The following is a 19,032-nucleotide window of genomic DNA, read 5'->3' as shown; positions in this document are numbered from 1 at the left end:
CGCTTGTTGATAGATACCGAGAAATTGGTGTAGGTTAGGTTAGGTAAGGTTTGTCAGGAAACAGGACAAGTGTTTCCTGACGCGGGTCTTAGCCACATGATGACCCACCATTGGAGCTTTTGGTCATCAGACCGAGGCCTTCCGCTGGCTTACCGGCCAACCCCTTTAAAAAAAATATGGTCAGTTATAACCAACATATTAATAGTTGGTTTAGAAAGACAGGTAAGCAAACACTAGGACATATTTATCCCCTCTAGGAAGGTTCCTTGATGTTGGTGAGGGGCTCTTGATTTAGGGAATTGGGTCTGTGCTCCAGTTCCCCGCATTAAGCCTGAATGCCTTCCACATATCCCCCCCCCCCAGGCGCTGTATAATCCTCCGGGTTTAGCGCTTCCCCCTTGATTATAATAATAATAATAGGACATATTTATTAGAAAACGTTTCGGTCGTGGGACCTTGATCAAGGTCCTAGTATTTTCTCACCTGTCTTTCTAAACCAATTTTTCCTCTTACATGTTCACTTTTTGTTTTTCCAGGGAACTGGATATCGACTTTAACGTATGTAATTAGTATGTAATTTTTTTAAGCCGTTTCCTACTTCGATGCTCACTTTACCTTGGTGGCTCATCAAGAAAACAAGGCAAAGTAGCCTACCATTTTTTTTTTTTTTTTGTATATCTATCGTAAACGCAAACTTCCAGACATCCTCCGAGGCACAACACTTGACAACACTCTTGCTAACTCCATCAGAATGAGATCACTAAGATGATGAGGAATGTTTGCAGATTAGAGTGTTTTAAGAGAAGGTTGAGGCGAGGCTACACAAGGCTTGGTAAGATCCCGTGCTCACGCCTTTTCATAATTTTATTTCCAGTGTGGAGAGCCACACGGAAGTCATGTCACAAAGGGGTTTACAGGGTGAATAGAAAGAAATTCTTTGACATGAGGGGAATGGGGATAAGGGGAGTTATAGATGGGAGATAAAAAGAACTGATGTTTACATGAAGGGCTGTGAAGATATTAGGAAGAACCTCAGCCGTAATAATAGTAATAATAGTAATAATAATCTTTATATCTACAAGTACATGATACAACTTACACAGGCCTAGCTGACCTTAGTGACATATTATGTAGAAAACCCCTGGATATGCAGATCATTTCGGGCAACATACGTTAATTTTGTCCCTGAGAATACCACCCATACCATTCTGTTAACACCCAGGTACCTGCTTACTGCTAAGTGAACAGGGAAGGCAGGTGTTTTAAGCAAACACGCTCAAGTACAAGTACAATAGGAAGCAAGAGGCTATAATCCACGCCGCTAATGAGTAGGTTGAGAGGCAGAGCCAGGAGCTGTGGTTCGATCATTCGCACTCACAGCTCGGTTAGTACAGCGCTAATTCCGTCGAAGGCTGATGCCAAGACCATGTGTGTTTATTATTCTGGGAGTAATGGCTGAGGTTTTCATGTTGTGGAGGGAGGGAGGGAGGGGCACTATGAGGTTTGTGGCCAGTTACGACTTACAAGGTGATGCTGTGACGTACATTACCTCTGCAGCACTCACACGCGCACACGCGCCCCCCCCCACACACAGACAGGTTGTTCCAGAGAGGGGACACAGAAACAAGGGGTCACAATTGGAAGCTGAAGACTCAGACGAGTCATAGGAATGTTAGGAAGTATTTCTTCAGTCATAGAGTCGTCAGGAAGTGGAATAGCCTAACAAGTGATGTAGTGGAATCAGGAACCATACATAGCTTTAAGACGAGGTATGACAAAGCTCTAGAAGCAGAGAGAGAGAGAGAGAGAGAGAGAGAGAGAGGACCTAGTAGCGATCAGTGAAGAGGCGGGGCCAGGAGCTGTGCCTCGACCCCTGCAACCACAATTAGGTGAATTAGGTGAGTACACACCTAAGCCAAATATGTAAGAAAATTAAAGAAAGTACAAGGGTTTGCAGCAAGACTAGTCCCGGAGCTAAGGGGTATGTCCTGCAAGGAGAGGTAAAGGGAAATCGACCTGACGACACTGGAAGACAGGAGAGATAGGAGGGATATGATAACGACATATAAAATACTGAGAGGAATTAACAAGGCGGACAGAGACAGGAAGTTCTAGAGATGGGAAATAGCAACAAGGGGTCACAATTGGAAGCTGAAGACTCAGATGGATCACAGGGATTTTAGGAAGTATTTCTTCAGTCAGAGAGTTGTCAGGAAGTGAAATAGTCTGGGAAGTGATGTAGTGGAGGCAGGATCCATACATAGCTTTAAGAAGAGGTATGATAAAGCTCATGGAGCAGGGAGAGAGTGGACCTAGTAGCGACCAGGGAAGAGGCGGGGCCAGGAGCTGTGACTGGGCCCTTGCAACCACACACACATACACACACACACACACACACACACACACACACACACACACACACACACACACACACACACACACACACATACACACATACACACATACACACACACACACACGCACACACACACACACACACACACACACACACACACACACACACACACACACACACACACACACACACACACACACACAAGTTTCCAAACATCTTTATTTCGTCAGAGTTTGTGATTGCCTGTTGGTCTTCAAGGGCTTGAGAGACCAATTGTAAACAGTTAAAATCTTCCATCCAATGTCATTAGTTTTTACTGGCATACATGTTAGTGCAGGGAGTAGCCGACAACATCGCTCATATCTCGCTGAAAAACATTGGTTTTGCCACGAAGATAGTTTTGGACACCCCTGAAAAAGATAGGAATATGGATTATTATATTTACGTTGAGACGATAAAACTGTAAGTTGATGAGCGTGATGTGATGTGAGGTAGGCTTGGTCAGTCGAATACTGAGGCTATTACGGTACTGGAGATAGTACTCACCTAATTGTGGTTGCAGGGATCGATACTCAGCTCCTGGTCCCGCCTCTTCACTGATCGCTGCTAGGTCCTCCCTCTCTCTGTTCCATGAGCTTTTTCATACCTCGTCTTAAAGCTATGTATGCTTCCTGCCTTCATTTCATCACTTGCTAGACTATTCCACTTCCTGACACTCTGTGACTGAAGAAATATTTCCTAACATTCCTCTGACTCTTTTGAGTCTTCAGCTTGCAGTTGTGACCCCTTATTTCTGGGTCTCCTCTCTGGAACATCCTGTTTCTGTCCACCTTATCTATTCCACGCAGTATTTTGTATGTCCTTATCATGTCTCCCCTGACCCTCCTGTCCTCCAGCGTCGTCAGGCCGATTTCCCTCAACCTTTCTTCGTAGGACATTCCCCTGAGCTCCGGAACTAGCCTTGTTGCAAACCTTTACATTTTCTCTAGTTTCTTGACGTGTTTGACCAGGTGTGGGTTCCAAAATGGTGCTGCATACTCCAGTATGGGCCTGACGTACACATTGTACAGTGTCTTGAACGATTCCTTACTAAGGTAACGGAACGCTGCTCTCAGATTTGCCAGGCGCCCATATGCTGCAACAGTTATCTGGTTGATGTGTGCTTTCGGAGACGTGCTCGGTGTTATGCTCACCCCAAGATCTTTCTCCTTGAGTGAGGTTTACAGTCTTTGGCCACCTATCCTATACTCTGTCCTTCCCCAGTCTTCATGACATTGCATTTGGCGGGGTTGAATTCGAGAAGTCAGTTGCTGGAACATGTGTTCAGCCTATCCTGGTCTCCTTGTAGTCCTGTCTGATCCTCATCTGATTTAATTCCCCTCATTAACTTCACATCATCTGCGAACAGGGACACTTCTGAGTCTATCCCTTCCATCATGTCATTCACATAACCAAAAATAACACTGGTCCTAGGACTGACCCTGTGGGAACCCGCTCGTCACAGGCGCCCACTGTGATACCTCATCACGTACCATGACTCGTTGTTGTCTCCCTGTCAGGTATTCTCTGATCCATTGCAGTGCCCTTCCTGTTATATGCGCCTGATCCTCTAGCTTCTGCACTAATCTCATGTGATTAACTGTGTCAAAGGCCTTCCTGCAGTCCAGGAAAATGGAATCAACCTATCCTTCTCTCTCGTGTCTTACCTCTGTTACCTTGTCATAAAACTCCAGAAGGTTTGTGACACAGGATTTGCCTTCCATGAATCCGTGCTGGATGTCGTTTATAATTTTGTTCCGTTCCAGGTGCTCCACCACTCTCCTCCTGATAATCTTTTCCATGACTTTGCATACTATACACGTCAGAGACACTGGTCTGTAGTTTAGTGCCTCGTTTCTGTCTCCTTTCTTAAAAATAAGGACTACATTTGCCGTGTTTTGATTGTTTTAGTCACCTCTGTAATAGATGGAGGAAGCCTCATAGTGTTGCAATTGTGTTATAGTCACGTCTGTAATACACGGAAGAAGCCTCATAGTTTATGTGTTATAGTCACCTCTGTAATAGACGGGGCGAAGCCTCTTACACAGTGTTGTAATCACCTATGTAATAGACAGATGAAGCCTCTAAACAGTGTTGTCACTGTATTGTCGTCACCTCTGTAATAGACAGATGAAGCCTCTTAGACCGCGTTGTCACTGTGTTGTAGTCACCCCTGTAATAGACGGGGTAAAGCTTGCTACGCAGGCGAGAGGTTTCGCCAGTAAAGGTCCTGGTACAGTCTATTATATTTGTAAGGGGAGTCTGAGGTAATCAGGTATGATCCAGGGTTACCCTGAACAGGGTTAGATACTCTCTGGGAGGTTGCTAGGCACGGAGGACGCTATCAGATTTGATCCAAGGAAGAGGAGACTTGCTCTTATTTGTAGAGTGTATTTCACGATGCGCGGATCATTCAAGGTATGGAGTGGTGGAGGCTGGATGCACCGTTGGCTAATTGCCAACTGGCTTTTGATCAATTAGGCTATTGGTGAGCATCCTCCCCTTGAAGATATAAACCTTATCATATAACGAACATCAGTGTATACACACCGTGAGGTTGTATGACTCGGTGTATACACACCGTGAGGTTGTATGACTCGGTGTATACACACCGTGAGGTTGTATGACTCGGTGTATACACACCGTGAGGTGTATGACTCGGTGTATACACACCGTGAGGTTGTATGACTCGGTGTATACACACCGTGAGGTTGTATGACTCGGTGTATACACACCGTGAGGTGTATGACTCGGTGTATACACACCGTGAGGTTGTATGACTCGGTGTATACACACCGTAAGGTTGTATGACTCGGTGTATACACACCGTGAGGTTGTATGACTCGGTGTATACACACTGTGAGGTGTATGACTCGGTGTATACACACCGTGAGGTTGTATGACTCGGTGTATACACACCGTGAGGTTGTATGACTCGGTGTATACACACCGTGAGGTTGTATGACTCGGTGTATACACACCGTGAGGTGTATGACTCGGTGTATACACACCGTGAGGTTGTATGACTCGGTGTATACACACCGTGAGGTTGTATGACTCGGTGTATACACACCGTGAGGTGTATGACTCGGTGTATACACACCGTGAGGTTGTATGACTCGGTGTATACACACCGTGAGGTTGTATGACTCGGTGTATACGCACCGTGAGGTTGTATGACTCGGTGTATACACACCGTGAGGTTGTATGACTCGGTGTATACACACCGTGAGGTTGTATGACTCGGTGTATACACACCGTGAGGTTGTATGACTCGGTGTATACACACCGTGAGGTTGTATGACTCAGTGTATACACACCGTGAGGTTGTATGATTCGGTGTATACACACCGTGAGGTTGTATGATTCGGTGTATACACACCGTGAGGTTGTATGACTCGGTGTATACACACCGTGAGGTTGTATGACTCGGTGTATACACACCGTGAGGTTGTATGACTCGGTGTATACACACCGTGAGGTTGTATGACTCGGTGTATACACACCGTGAGGTTGTATGACTCGGTGTATATGCACCGTGAGGTTGTATGGCTCTCGGTGTATACACACCGTGAGGTTGTATGGCTCTCGGTGTATACACACCGTGAGGTTGTATGGCTCTCGGTGTATACACACCGTGAGGTTGTATGGCTCTCGGTGTATACACACCGTGAGGTTGTATGGCTCTCGGTGTATACGCACCGTGAGGTTGTATGGCTCTCGGTGTATACGCACCGTGAGGTTGTATGGCTCTCGGTGTATACACACCGTGAGGTTGTATGGCTCTCGGTGTATACACACCGTGAGGTTGTATGGCGTTCGGTGTATACACACCGTGAGGTTGTATGACTCTCGGTGTATACACACCGTGAGGTTGTATGGCTCTCGGTGTATACACACCGTGAGGTTGTATGACTCGGTGTATACACACCGTGAGGTTGTATGGCTCTCGGTGTATACACACCGTGAGGTTGTATGGCTTTTGGTGTATACACACCGTGAGGTTGTATGGCTCTTGGTGTATACACACCGTGAGGTTGTATGACTCGGTGTATACACACCGTGAGGTTGTATGGCTCTCAGTGTATACACACCGTAAGGTTGTATTGCTCTCATTGTATACACACAGTGAGGTTGTATGGCTCTCAGTGTATACACACCGTGAGGTTATATGGCCCTCAGTGTATACACACCGTGAGGTTGTATGATTCTCAGTGTATACACACCGTGAGGTTGTATGACTCTCTGTGTATACACACCGTGAGGTTGTATGGCTCTCGGTGTATACACACCGTGAGGTTGTATGGGTTTTGGTGTATACACACCGTGAGGTTGTATGGCTCTTGGTGTATACACACCGTGAGGTTGTATGACTCGGTGTATAATCACCGTGAGGTTGTATGGCCCTCAGTGTATACACACCGTGAGGTTGTATGATTCTCAGTGTATACACACCGTGAGGTTGTATGGCTCTAGTTGTATATACACCGTGAGGTTGTATGGCTCTCGGTGTATATACACCGTAAAGTTGTATGGCTCTCGGTGTATACACACCGTGAGGTTGTATGGCTCTCGGTGTATATACACCGTAAAGTTGTATGGCTCTCGGTGTATACACACCGTGAGGTTGTATGACTCTCGGCGTATACACACGGTAAGGTTGCATGACTTTCAGTGTATACACACCGTGAGGTTGTATGGCTCTCGGTGTATACACACGGTAAGGTTGCATGACTTTCAGTGTATACACACCGTGAGGTTATATGACTCGGCGTATACACACGGTAAGGTTGCATGATTTTCAGTTTATACACACCGTGAGGTTATATGGCTCTCGGTGTATACACACCGTGAGGTTGTATGGCTCTCGGTGTATACACACCGTGAGGTTGTATGGCTCTCGGTGTATACACACCGTGAGGTTATAAAGTTGGTAGAATTACCGACAATATGTAAAGTAAAAGGACACAAGTGCAACTAATGTGACATTTATTGTGGCAACGTTTCGCTCTCCAGGAGCTTTATCAAGCCATTACAAACAATACATGGACACAGAGGGTATATAAAGGCTCTGAGTGAGGTGCAATACTAGTGAGGTATCATTTCGATGTTCACTAGTGGTAGTAGTAGTAGTAGTAGTAGTAGTAGTAGTAGTAGTAGTAGTAGTAGTGGTAGTAGTAGTAGTAGTAACAAAAATAATACAATATGGAAGAGCAAATAATTCGTACATGAATAAAAGGATATAAAAGCTATTACTTGGGTAACATAAAAATAGGTTGGACAAATATAGACTGGAAAGAGGCAGGTTTTTTTTTTTCAGTGTTCACTCTCTGTAATGTGCTTTGTGTAGTATAACAGGAGAGACTATGTGATGGCAGGGTTTACTGTTTTCAGGAGGATTCTTGCTAAGACTTCGGAGATGGTGAAGCTGCCGTTGTTTTGTTTAATTGTATTCGAAACAGCGATCAGTGCTGATTCAAGGCACTTGCGTGTGCGGAAATTAGTTTCTTTGATCACTAATTGGGCGTCTCTGAATTTCATGAGATGATTGGTGGAATTTCGGTGTTGTACACAGGCTGCAAGAAAAGAGCTCTTCAGATCATCAATTCTCCACGCATCAACACCGCTCCCAACAAAGTTATAATTCTTCCCAACAGCCAGGTTGCACTAAACGTCTCAAAAGTACTTTCACAAGCTAACACCAGAGTCGCCATCGCTTCTACCACTTCAATAAAGGATCTAACCAGGACAAAACCCAAGCACCACGAACCAGTCAATGCAGGAGTTTACACTATACCCTGTGGAGGCTGTGACAAGATCTACGTAGGTGAAACAGCAAGAAACCTCGACACCCGCCTCAATGAACACATTTACGCATGTAGGAACGACAACTTAAACAACGCCTGTGTACAACACCGAAATTCCACCAATCATCTCATGAAATTCAGAGACGCCCAATTAGTGATCAAAGAAACTAATTTCCGCAGACGCAAGTGCCTTGAATCAGCACTGATCGCTGTTTCGAATACAATTAAACAAAACAACGGCAGCTTCACCATCTCCGAAGTCTTAGCAAGAATCCTCCTGAAAACAGTAAACCCTGCCATCACATAGTCTCTCCTGTTATACTACACAAAGCACATTACAGAGAGTGAACACTGAAAAAACCTGCCTCTTTCCAGTCTATATTTGTCCAACCTATTTTTATGTTACCCAAGTAATAGCTTTTATATCCTTTTACTCATGTACGAATTATTTGCTCTTCCATATTGTATTATTTTTGTTACTACTACTACTACTACTACTACTACTACTACTACTACTACTACCACTAGTGAACATCGAAATGGTACCTCACTAGTATTGCACCTCACTCAGAGCCTTTATATACCCTCTGTGTCCATGTATTGTTTGTAATGGCTTGATAAAGCTCCTGGAGAGCGAAACGTTGCCACAATAAATGTCACATTAGTTGCACTTGTGTTCTTTTACTTTACACACCGTGAGGTTGTATGGCTCTCAGTGTATATGCACCGTAAGGTTTTATGGCTCTCGGTGTATATACACCGTGAAGTTGTATGGCTCCCAGTGTATACACACCGTGAGGTTGTATGGCTCTCAGTGTATACAAACCGTGAGGTTGTATGGGTCTCGGTGTATATACACCGTGAGGTTGTATGGCTCTCAGTGTATACACACTGTGAGGTTGTATGGCTCTCAGTGTATACACACCGTGAGGTTGTATGGCTCATAGTGTATACACACCGTGAGGTTGTATGACTCAGTATATATACACAGAGGTGTATGGCTCTCAGTGTATATGTACAAAGAAGTGTATGTCTCTGAATGTATATAGATAGGTGTATGGCTCTCAATGTCTATATACAGAGATGCTTAACAATTCGCAGACTGGCGAAATTATTTACAAAGACTATCTCTCAGTCCACAGTAGGATTCGAACCTGCACACTCTGGAGTCTGGCTGTGTGGATAAAGTACTGCGTACCTTGATGCACAGAACGTGCAAATACACAGGTCGTGTATGGCTCTCAGTATATATATATATAGTGAATTCAGTCACTGCATTAGGAGTTAAACTGTTCTTGACTGGTGGTGAACAGGTGACATGCAGCTCTAATGATCCCTCGTGTAGTCGATAGAGTTTAAACCTCATTAATGATTGATTAACTGGCAACTAGACTGCATTATCGTGAGGCTGGCAACACGTATTAAAATTAGAATTTCTTGGTAAAATTGTTATCGTACAGCCAACATCGCTGGCGAGAGAGAGAGGTTGAACGCGGAGTATTAAATTATTCGTGTACCCCATTAAAATTAATAGGTTTATTTATAAACATATGCGGGAAAATCAGCGAGTATGCCTCTCTAGCTTGGTACGATAGCTTCCTTCAAGGATCTTACTGTAGTTCAACAAGGACAGTGGCTGGTTATGTCAGTATCTTTCACATTGGGAGGGTTACTAAACCTTGTGGTTCAGTTCTGTTAGGGGGGTTTTAGGTTCTCTTCCAGGATGCCATCCACAACAGTCTACTAGTGTATTCACTTATTGTTGCTGGGTAAACAGGAACTGCAGGTGTAAGAAGACTTGCTCATATATTTGTCACGCATACACACGTGGGGAGAGCATATATATATATATATATATATATATATATATATATATATATATATATATATATATATATATATATATATATATATATATATATATATATATATATATGTCATAGAATTGACGAGTGGACGAGAGTCTGTGGAGACAAAAAGCTTTACCCATGAGAGCAAACAGGGGAATGTATGAGAGAATAGTTATACCAATGCTCTTGTATGGGTGTGAAGCATGGGTTGTGGATGCTGCAACAAGGAGAAGGCTCGAGGCTGTGGAGATGTCATGTCTGTGGCAATGTGTGGTGTGAATATAATTCAGAGAATCCGTGGTTTGGAGAATAGGAGGAGGTGTGAGATTACCAAAACTAATATCGAGAGGGTTGAGGATGGGTTATTGAGATGGTTTGGACATGTGGAGGGGATGTGGATGGAAGGCTGGCTAAGGGTCGGCCTAGGAAATGTTGGAGGGAAGGGGTAAAGGAGGTTTTGTATGCGAGGGGTTTAGACTTCCGGCAAGCGTGCGTGAGCGTGTAAGATAGCGAATGGAGACAAATAGTTTTTAGGACTTGCCGTGCTGTTGGAGTGTGAGCAAGGTAACATTTATGAAAGGATTCAGGGAAACTGGCAGGCCGGACTTGAGTCCTGGAGATGGGAAGTACAGTGTCTGCACTCTGAAGGACGGGTGTTAATGTTGCAGTTTCATAACTGTAGTATGAGCAAGCCTCTGACAAGACAGTGATGGAGTGAATGATGGTGAAAATTTTTCTTTTTCGGGCCACCCTGCCTTGGTGGGAAACGGCCGATGCTTTAATAATATATATATATATATATATATATATATATATATATATATATATATATATATATATATATATAAACACTGATCTCTGGCTGAAGGAGACTCGAACCTACGAACCTTAGGACAAGGTACGCAGTGCTTTACCAATCTACCCACACTGGACCAATACCTTGGCGTGTAGCAGAGCTACACGTTTGATCCAAGGCAGCCAGCTTTCAGGGAGAAGGCTTACAGCTTTTCATCTCATCCCCTGCATGCATCAGCCTTACTAGAGATTTGAACAATGCAAGGAATTCGCGAGAGCATGCGAAATATACACAAACACTGATCTCTGGCTGAAGGAGACTCGAACCTACGAACCTTAGGACAAGGTACGCAGTGCTTTACCAATCTACCCACACTGGACCAATACCTTGGCGTGTAGCAGAGCTACACGTTTGATCCAAGGCATCCAGCTTTCAGGGAGAAGGCTTACAGCTTTTCATCTCATCCCCTGCATGCATCGCGAATTCCTTGCATTGTTCAAATCTCTAGTAAGGCTGATGCATGCAGGGGATGAGATGAAAAGCTGTAAGCCATCTCCCTGAAAGCTGGCTGCCTTGGATCAAACGTGTAGCTCTGCTACACGCCAAGGTATTGGTCCAGTGTGGGTAGATTGGTAAAGCACTGCGTACCTTGTCCTAAGGTTCGTAGGTTCGAGTCTCCTTCAGCCAGAGATCAGTGTTTGTGTATATTTCGCATGCTCTCGCGAATTCCTTGCATTGTTCAAATCTCTAGTAAGGCTGATGCATGCAGGGGATGAGATGAAAAGCTGTAAGCCTTCTCCCTGAAAGCTGGCTGCCTTGGATCAAACGTGTAGCTCTGCTACACGCCAAGGTATTGGTCCAGTGTGGGTAGATTGGTAAAGCACTGCGTACCTTGTCCTAAGGTTCGTAGGTTCGAGTCTCCTTCAGCCAGAGATCAGTGTTTGTGTATATTTCGCATGCTCTCGCGAATTCCTTGCATTGTTCAAATCTCTAGTAAGGCTGATGCATGCAGGGGATGAGATGAAAAGCTGTAAGCCTTCTCCCTGAAAGCTGGCTGCCTTGGATCAAACGTGTAGCTCTGCTACACGCCAAGGTATTGGTCCAGTGTGGGTAGATTGGTAAAGCACTGCGTACCTTGTCCTAAGGTTCGTAGGTTCGAGTCTCCTTCAGCCAGAGATCAGTGTTTGTGTATATTTCGCATGCTCTCGCGAATTCCTTGCATATATATATATATATATATATATATATATATATATATATATATATATATATATATATATATGTCGTGCCGAATAGGTAAAACTGGTCAGTCGATAGTGAACCATCTAGTATGATTTCGTACTGACATTTGACTAGTTAATATTGATTCGACGCTGTTATTGAGCGGTCTGTCAAGTGTTGGTGCCATTCTCTTCTGCTTTCTGTAAACCTTGGAGAGTATCCCGTATACCACATGTGGGGTGATGCGAGAACAGTGTGTGGGTGTGGGTAAGGGATCAGGGTGTGGGTGAGGGATCAGGGTGTGGGTGAGGGATCAGGGTGTGGGTGAGGGATCAGGGTGTGGGTGAGGGATCTGGGTGTGAGTGAAGGAGCAAGGTGTGGGTGTGCGGGAACAAGGTGTTACCATTTATATAAATTAAACCCATAATAATCCTCCTACACTATACCGGTCTCAGAAAATAATAATAATAATAATAATAATAATAATAATAATAATAATAATCCTTATTTCTACAAGTACATGTACAAGGTATACAGACCATAGCTGACATCAGTGACATACTACTATACAGAAAGCCCCTTGTTATACAGAGCATTTCGGGCCCAGGATGCAAATCACACCAGTCAACTAACACCCAGGAATCCATTTTACTTCTAGGTGAACACTGGACAGCAAGTGTCTTATGGAAACGCGCCCTAATGTTACCACCCGTACCGGGGATCGACCCCCGGACCTTAGTGTGTGAGCTGAGTGCACTAACGATCGAGCTACGGGATACACTACTACATTAATCAATACATTACCTAAGAATGTAAACTGTAATTAAAAATTTAAACATAAAAGAATACAATAAATATTAACGCTTATTTTCTCAACCCCGAAGTGAGTCTTTGCGTATTAAATTATGTTTGAGAAGCGTTGAGTGGGAGAAATTATCTTCAGTTCTGAGTCTCGGTCAGGTGGCTACTAGGACACGAGGAATTAATACTAATAAGGATAATTACGATAATCTAATTGTTGTAATTGATGATGATAATGGGGATGATAATAGCTTAATGTTTATACCCTGTATAATGCGTCATTCTCAGAAGATCACAGCGAAGGAGGTAAAGTGGGAGTGGATCAGAATAACACAGGAGGATGCAGGGATGGATGAGAATATGAATTTAGTATAAGGACCGAAGGCTACAGTAGTAGTACTACTACTACTACTACTACTACTACTACTACTACTACTACTACTACTACTACTACTACTACTACTACTACTACTACTACTGCTGCTGCTGCTAATAATAATAATAATTATTATTATTATTATTTATAAAGTAGAAGAGATTCAGGCGGAAAGATGGCCTTTTTTAAGTAACAGAAGATGAGAAAAAAGTAGAAATAAAAGTGAAGGAAAGGCCGAAGAAAATGAAGACAGCAAATTAGCCGTACGTGCGTACATTACTCGTGAGAGTCTTTACGTAGGGCGGTGGTGAAAGTCGTACCTGCGTATAGTGGGCGTGGAAGAGGATGAAGACTGAGTGGGCGTAGCTGTCGAACAGGTTGTCCTGTCCTTTGATGTAGGAAGCAGCGTAGAAGGAGTACTCCAGCAGCAGCAGGAAGTCGGCCACGGCCAGCCCCGTCAGGATGGTGTTGGTAGAGTTGATCATCTCGCGTCTCGTCAGGATGATCATGTTGAGGATGTTGGTGAACGCCCCCACCACGCAGATCATCAGCGCTAGGTAGCCGTGCACCTCCTGGCGGAGGAAGGGTGAGTGAGAGCCAGCGAGAGAGAGAGAATGGTGGGAGGGAAAATTAGATTAGATTTTGCCACCGAAGTGGCTAGTTTATTGTGCACCCCCCATATCCATCCTGTGGACGGTAGCGCGAGAGCATATGGATACACAAAAGGCCTAGGAACTAGGCCCCAAAGGGTTAACAGGAATACATATGGATTTATATCTACATATCTATAGTTCACTTATCTGTTACAAGCAAATTTAGGAAATTTGCTTAGTATATCTGGTATCTTATTTTCATTAATAAGATATCTTGACATGTCACATAGGTTATTATACTGTCTGTCTCTGTATTCCTCAATGAGTGGACAATTAAGCACATAGTGTTCAAGAGAGTGACCATATGCCTGATCACATAATTTACATTTAGTTTGATCATCATCTGTGTGTCTCCCAAACTGCCAGAAGTACTTGTAACCAAGCCTAAGCCTGGCCACTACAACATCAGTCAGTCTGTTCACATTGCAAGTTGCTCCATAAACATACTTATCTACGTTCATGTTATCATAGTGGGTTATAGATCTACTCAGGCTTCTAACTGCATTCCTATAACAATCATTTTCATTATTTACTTCTCTCCTAATATTATTCCTAATGCTAGACACAGTTATACCAAAGTTATATTCTACATTCTCCTTCTGGGTACTCTTCTTGGCTAACATATCAACTTTATCATGAAGGAGTAATCCAATGTGTGATGGGATCCATAGCAATTGTACATTAATTCCTTTGTCCCTAATTTTTGAGTATCTATACCTGGCTTCTCCAATGAGCATGTTGTTGGAGTCATTATATGAGTCAAGAGCCTTCAATGATGACATAGAATCAGTAATGATGACAGAGTCAAGCTCAGTGTCATAGGTTAGCTTTAGCGCCATTAGGATTGCAAACAATTCAGTTTGCAGTGTAGACGCCCAGTTGTTAATTCTTATGCCTAACTCAACAAATTTATTATCGTTCTTAACTAGGGAGGTGGCAACAAGAGCAGATGCAGCCCTGCCAGAAGACTCCTGTTTAGATCCATCAGTGTATATAACTTGTGATAACTTATTACTACCAGCTAGGTGAGAAATTTCTTCTTGAGCAGTTGCTCTAACAAGAGATTTAAGGAAGGGATTACTAGCAATGAGCTTCTTGGGAGGGACTTGTAGGTATGTGATATTAAATGAACACATCTTCCATGGAGGGGTGAAATGCTCTTGTTGCCTACAGTGATACAGTTCATGCAGGTTATAAAACTTAATGCAATTGCACGTTTTCACAATCCATTTAGATCTGTGTGTATTTACCTCTAGACACTTGGTAAGATTCACTGTGACAGTGTCTGGTTCGTTTCTCAACATTCTAATACCGAGTACAGTGTTAATTTCAACAATCCTATCACTGATACTAGAAATACCAAGCTCCTTCCTCATGTTAAGAACTTTTGTAGATCTGGGACAGCCAAGAATAATCCTGAGAGCTTCATTTTGCATTAACTCCAAGGGTCGGAGAGAACTTTCTCTAGCTAATATCAACATGGGAGCAGCATAATCAATTAAGGACCTAACATAGGCTATGTACATCATTCTCACGATTCTCACATTAGCACCATAGTTGGGATTGTAGCCAGCAACAGCTTTGAGAGCATTTAGCCTAGCTTTACATTTCTTGTTTAGTTGTGGTATAGTGGATTTGTTAAAGGGTACATCTACACCAAGATATCTGTAAGTTTTAACGTAGCTAATGATTTCACCCTGCAAATAGATGGGTGGGGGATGTCGTTTGCTTGTTAATATCTTTGTTTTAGAGGAAGATATTATGAGGCCTAGTCGATTACAAATTGCTTGAACTTCATTAAGAATGATATTCATCTTCTTATGCCCTGTTGTATGGATCATGATATCATCAGCATAGCTTATAGCTATATGTTTAGGTGAGGCAGGTAGAGCATTTAGGAGAGCATTAATCAGAATATTAAATAGCATGGGACTAAGAACTCCTCCCTGCGGTGTACCTAAAGACATTTCTTTAGAATCACTTCTGAAGCCTTGGTAAAGGACAGAGGATACTCTATTTGACAGGTATCCTATTATCCAGCAGAGTAAGCTACCACCAATATTCATTTTGGCTAGTTCATGTAGTATAACGGTTCTGTTCGCAATATCAAATGCAGATTTTAGATCAAGAAAAGTGGTAAAACTAGTAGAGGTGTGTGCAGTGAGAAAGGTGGAAATACAGTTCTGCACACTTTTACCTTTCATGAACCCATAGAGGTAGGGGGAAAGTTGATGTCTGATTCTGTAGTACAGTCTGTTAAGCATCATTCTTTCAAAAGTTTTACAAAGACAACTAGTTAAGGAGATCGGCCTAAATGTATCAGGCTGTTGGGGCTTAGGGATAGGCACAATGAGACTATTGGTCCAGGAAGTAGGAAGAACGCCCTCAATGTAACTGAGATTATACAGTGCCAACAGAGGGTTATCAGGCACGTGCCTTAGAGTTCTGAGAATATCATAGGTTATACCATCCTCTCCAGGAGCAGTTGATCGACCTTTGGTTAATGCATTATCTAATTCATACTCGGTAAAGAGGCAATCACTCTCATCAATATTTTGGCTCATAAAATTAATCAGTTTCAACATTTCTTCAGAAGTACTCTCTAAATTTTTTCTAATATGAGATGGAAGGTTTTCATGCCTGGATGTTTTGGACCAGTCATTTATGAGGTCATTTGCTTTTTCAAGAGGAAAGGGATGAGCAACATTGCCAGTCTTTTTCCTGGTTATTTTATTTATACCTTTCCAAGCCAAACTCAAAGGGGTGGACCTATTTAATCCACTAACAAACTGTTCCCATTCCTGTTGCCTAAGTTCTTCCTTTCTATTCCTTGCATTTGTTAGTGCAGCTTGGAACGTTCTGAGCAGGTCTGGGGTTCTACATTCACGGTATGCTTTACCAATCCTCCTAGCTGCATGTGTTAGATTGCGCAGCTGTGGATCATTATAGTATTTACATTGGTTTTTATTGTTATTTATAGTGGAGGGTCTTTGTTTCCTATTCCTGCCCACTTGATCTGTGAGAACACTCTCAATAGTGGTAATTAAATCATCATTAAATTTTTGTGTGCCAATGGGCTCGTAATTCTTATACCATTGATCCAAGTGGTTAATAAAGTTGTCTCTGTGTTCTGGTTTGAGAATAAGTTTCCTCCTTCTGTATTTAGCTCCTTGATTGCTGGAGATGTGATCAAGATTGACAGTTGTTAGTCTTGGGAAGTGATCAGATAGAAGATCATCAACTATGACAGAGTCATGCATCGTATATGATGTATTAAATCCAAGACACAGATCTAGTATGCCACCATATATGTGAGTAGGCTCAGTAGTGCCCACAATTCGAACATTATCATGCTCATTTAGCAATCTCACTAGTTTAGTTCCATTGGTGTTTGTTATAGACCCACCAATATTCTTATGTCTGGCATTAAAATCTCCAAGAATGATGGTAGGTTCACTATTGATGCGATCTGGTAAAGCATCAGGTCGAAGCTGGTTCGCTGGGGCATAGAGATTAAAAATGTTTATGGAAAAATCGCCTGCATATACTTTGACACCATGATACTGCATGTTAACTCGACTCTGCAAGGAAAGGAGTGAATGTGGCAAGTTCTTTCTGACATACATCACACAACAGTTGGTTGACCTTAGGTTATAAGCTGCATATCCAGGCAAGTTTGGTGGAGGTGCTCCATCTTTCAATCTACATTCCTGCAAACAGATGACATCAATATTCTTGGTTGCACTAATATGATGTAAGTCAGGCAACCGCTTCCTGATGGAAGCAATGTTCCATGAAAAGATTTGTAATGTATCCATTGTAGTGAGTTATTACAATCTCTTGCTCATAAGATGGTAAAACTATTATGCTTTGACTACAGTGTGCAGGCACTTAAGAGCAAATAGCATAGTTTGTACGTCTTTATCTTCAGGACCTTTATTTTTAAGCATTTTTCGGCATATTGGCAGCCAGTTCCAAGGCAAGTCTTGAAGGCAAGAGTCATGGGCTTCTTTCTTACAAATTGCTGGAAGCTGAACGGGGATTGCTGCACTTTTGACATCATCACCATGCTCAAGAGCATCATCCTGATTACATATATTTATTAAACTTGTCAGGATCTGTTCAAGATGCTCAATTTTTTTCTGGAAATTTGTTATAATATGAGGAAGGTCAGGCGAATCCAATGCCTCTCCGGAGGATGGCACTTCTGGGTTAGTGCTTTCTTTAACACCTATCACCTTAACAGGTACCATGGTTACATTAGTGTTCTCTGTTTCATCATTCATTGCAGGTAGGTCCTGTGCATCTGACTCATCTCCAATTTCCAGGGAGGTTACCTGTGTGGTGTCCGTCTGACTGTTGTAGTTGTGTGTATTGGGAGAAATGACAAACTCATCCCCATATTCAGGTGTAGCCATAGGTATCTGTAGTGGCAGACCAGTAGTTCCATATGTGCTAGCAGGGATGGCTAGCTCCTCCACAGCTGGTGTGTGTGATGGCATTCTGGTATCACCAGAATCCTTTGCAGTGAGGTGGGGTTCTTGCACACTTTGCAGAGGTTCAGTCTCAGATCTGGCTGTGGTAGACTGGATGGCCCCATCCTCAGTTACCATTAAAGGACTGTTATCAGGTTTACATCGAAGGTTGTTTGGGTTCTGACTGCAGTCCTTGTGGGAAACTGTAACCCCAACTTCTTTACAGTTAATACACTTAAATTTTTGGCTGTCAGGGCCTACTGTGCATTCTCTAGTGGAATGTTTCCCAGCACACTTACCACACCAAGAATGTAGTATTCCACAGTCTACTGCAACATGGCCATAGTGCTGGCATTTGTAACACCTACGTTTAGGGGGTAGGTACACTTCGATGTTTAGGAAACGTAAACCATGCACCCAGATATTCCGGGGGAGGGGCACAGGACCCACCCAACTGGCAATAATTTGGGATTTTCCTTTAAGTCTTTTAGGCTTGATGATATGCTCACTTAGAGTCAGATGGGATGGGTCCATGCAGAGAGGGTATCCAAAGATTATGATACTGACCCATTTTTTAAAGTGGTGAGTGTCTGATGGAGGTCGGAGCAGCTTAATACCCCCATAAGGTGTACTAAGTAGATCATTGATCAGTTCTGCA

At 43.0% G+C, this 19,032-nt stretch overlaps 2 protein-coding genes across 2 annotated transcripts in view; one reads left to right on the top strand and one right to left on the bottom strand.

Annotated features, from left to right (window-relative positions):
* LOC128689204 (uncharacterized) overlaps window positions 1–19,032 on the top strand; it is a 520,741-nt gene that overhangs the window by 85,222 nt on the left and 416,487 nt on the right. The gene's annotated exons all lie outside the window — the stretch shown is intronic.
* LOC128689371 (G-protein coupled receptor dmsr-1) overlaps window positions 1–19,032 on the bottom strand; it is a 129,271-nt gene that overhangs the window by 67,077 nt on the left and 43,162 nt on the right. Inside the window, exon 2 of the mRNA XM_053777576.2 lies at window positions 13,567–13,818. Coding sequence (XP_053633551.1) covers window positions 13,567–13,818 — 252 coding nt within the window. The remainder of the gene's footprint in view (window positions 1–13,566; window positions 13,819–19,032) is intronic.

The sequence above is a fragment of the Cherax quadricarinatus genome, chromosome 18 (genome assembly GCF_038502225.1).
Source record: "Cherax quadricarinatus isolate ZL_2023a chromosome 18, ASM3850222v1, whole genome shotgun sequence".
In the NCBI taxonomy this organism is placed as follows: domain Eukaryota; kingdom Metazoa; phylum Arthropoda; class Malacostraca; order Decapoda; family Parastacidae; genus Cherax; species Cherax quadricarinatus.
This window is presented reverse-complemented; position numbering and strand designations above follow the sequence as displayed.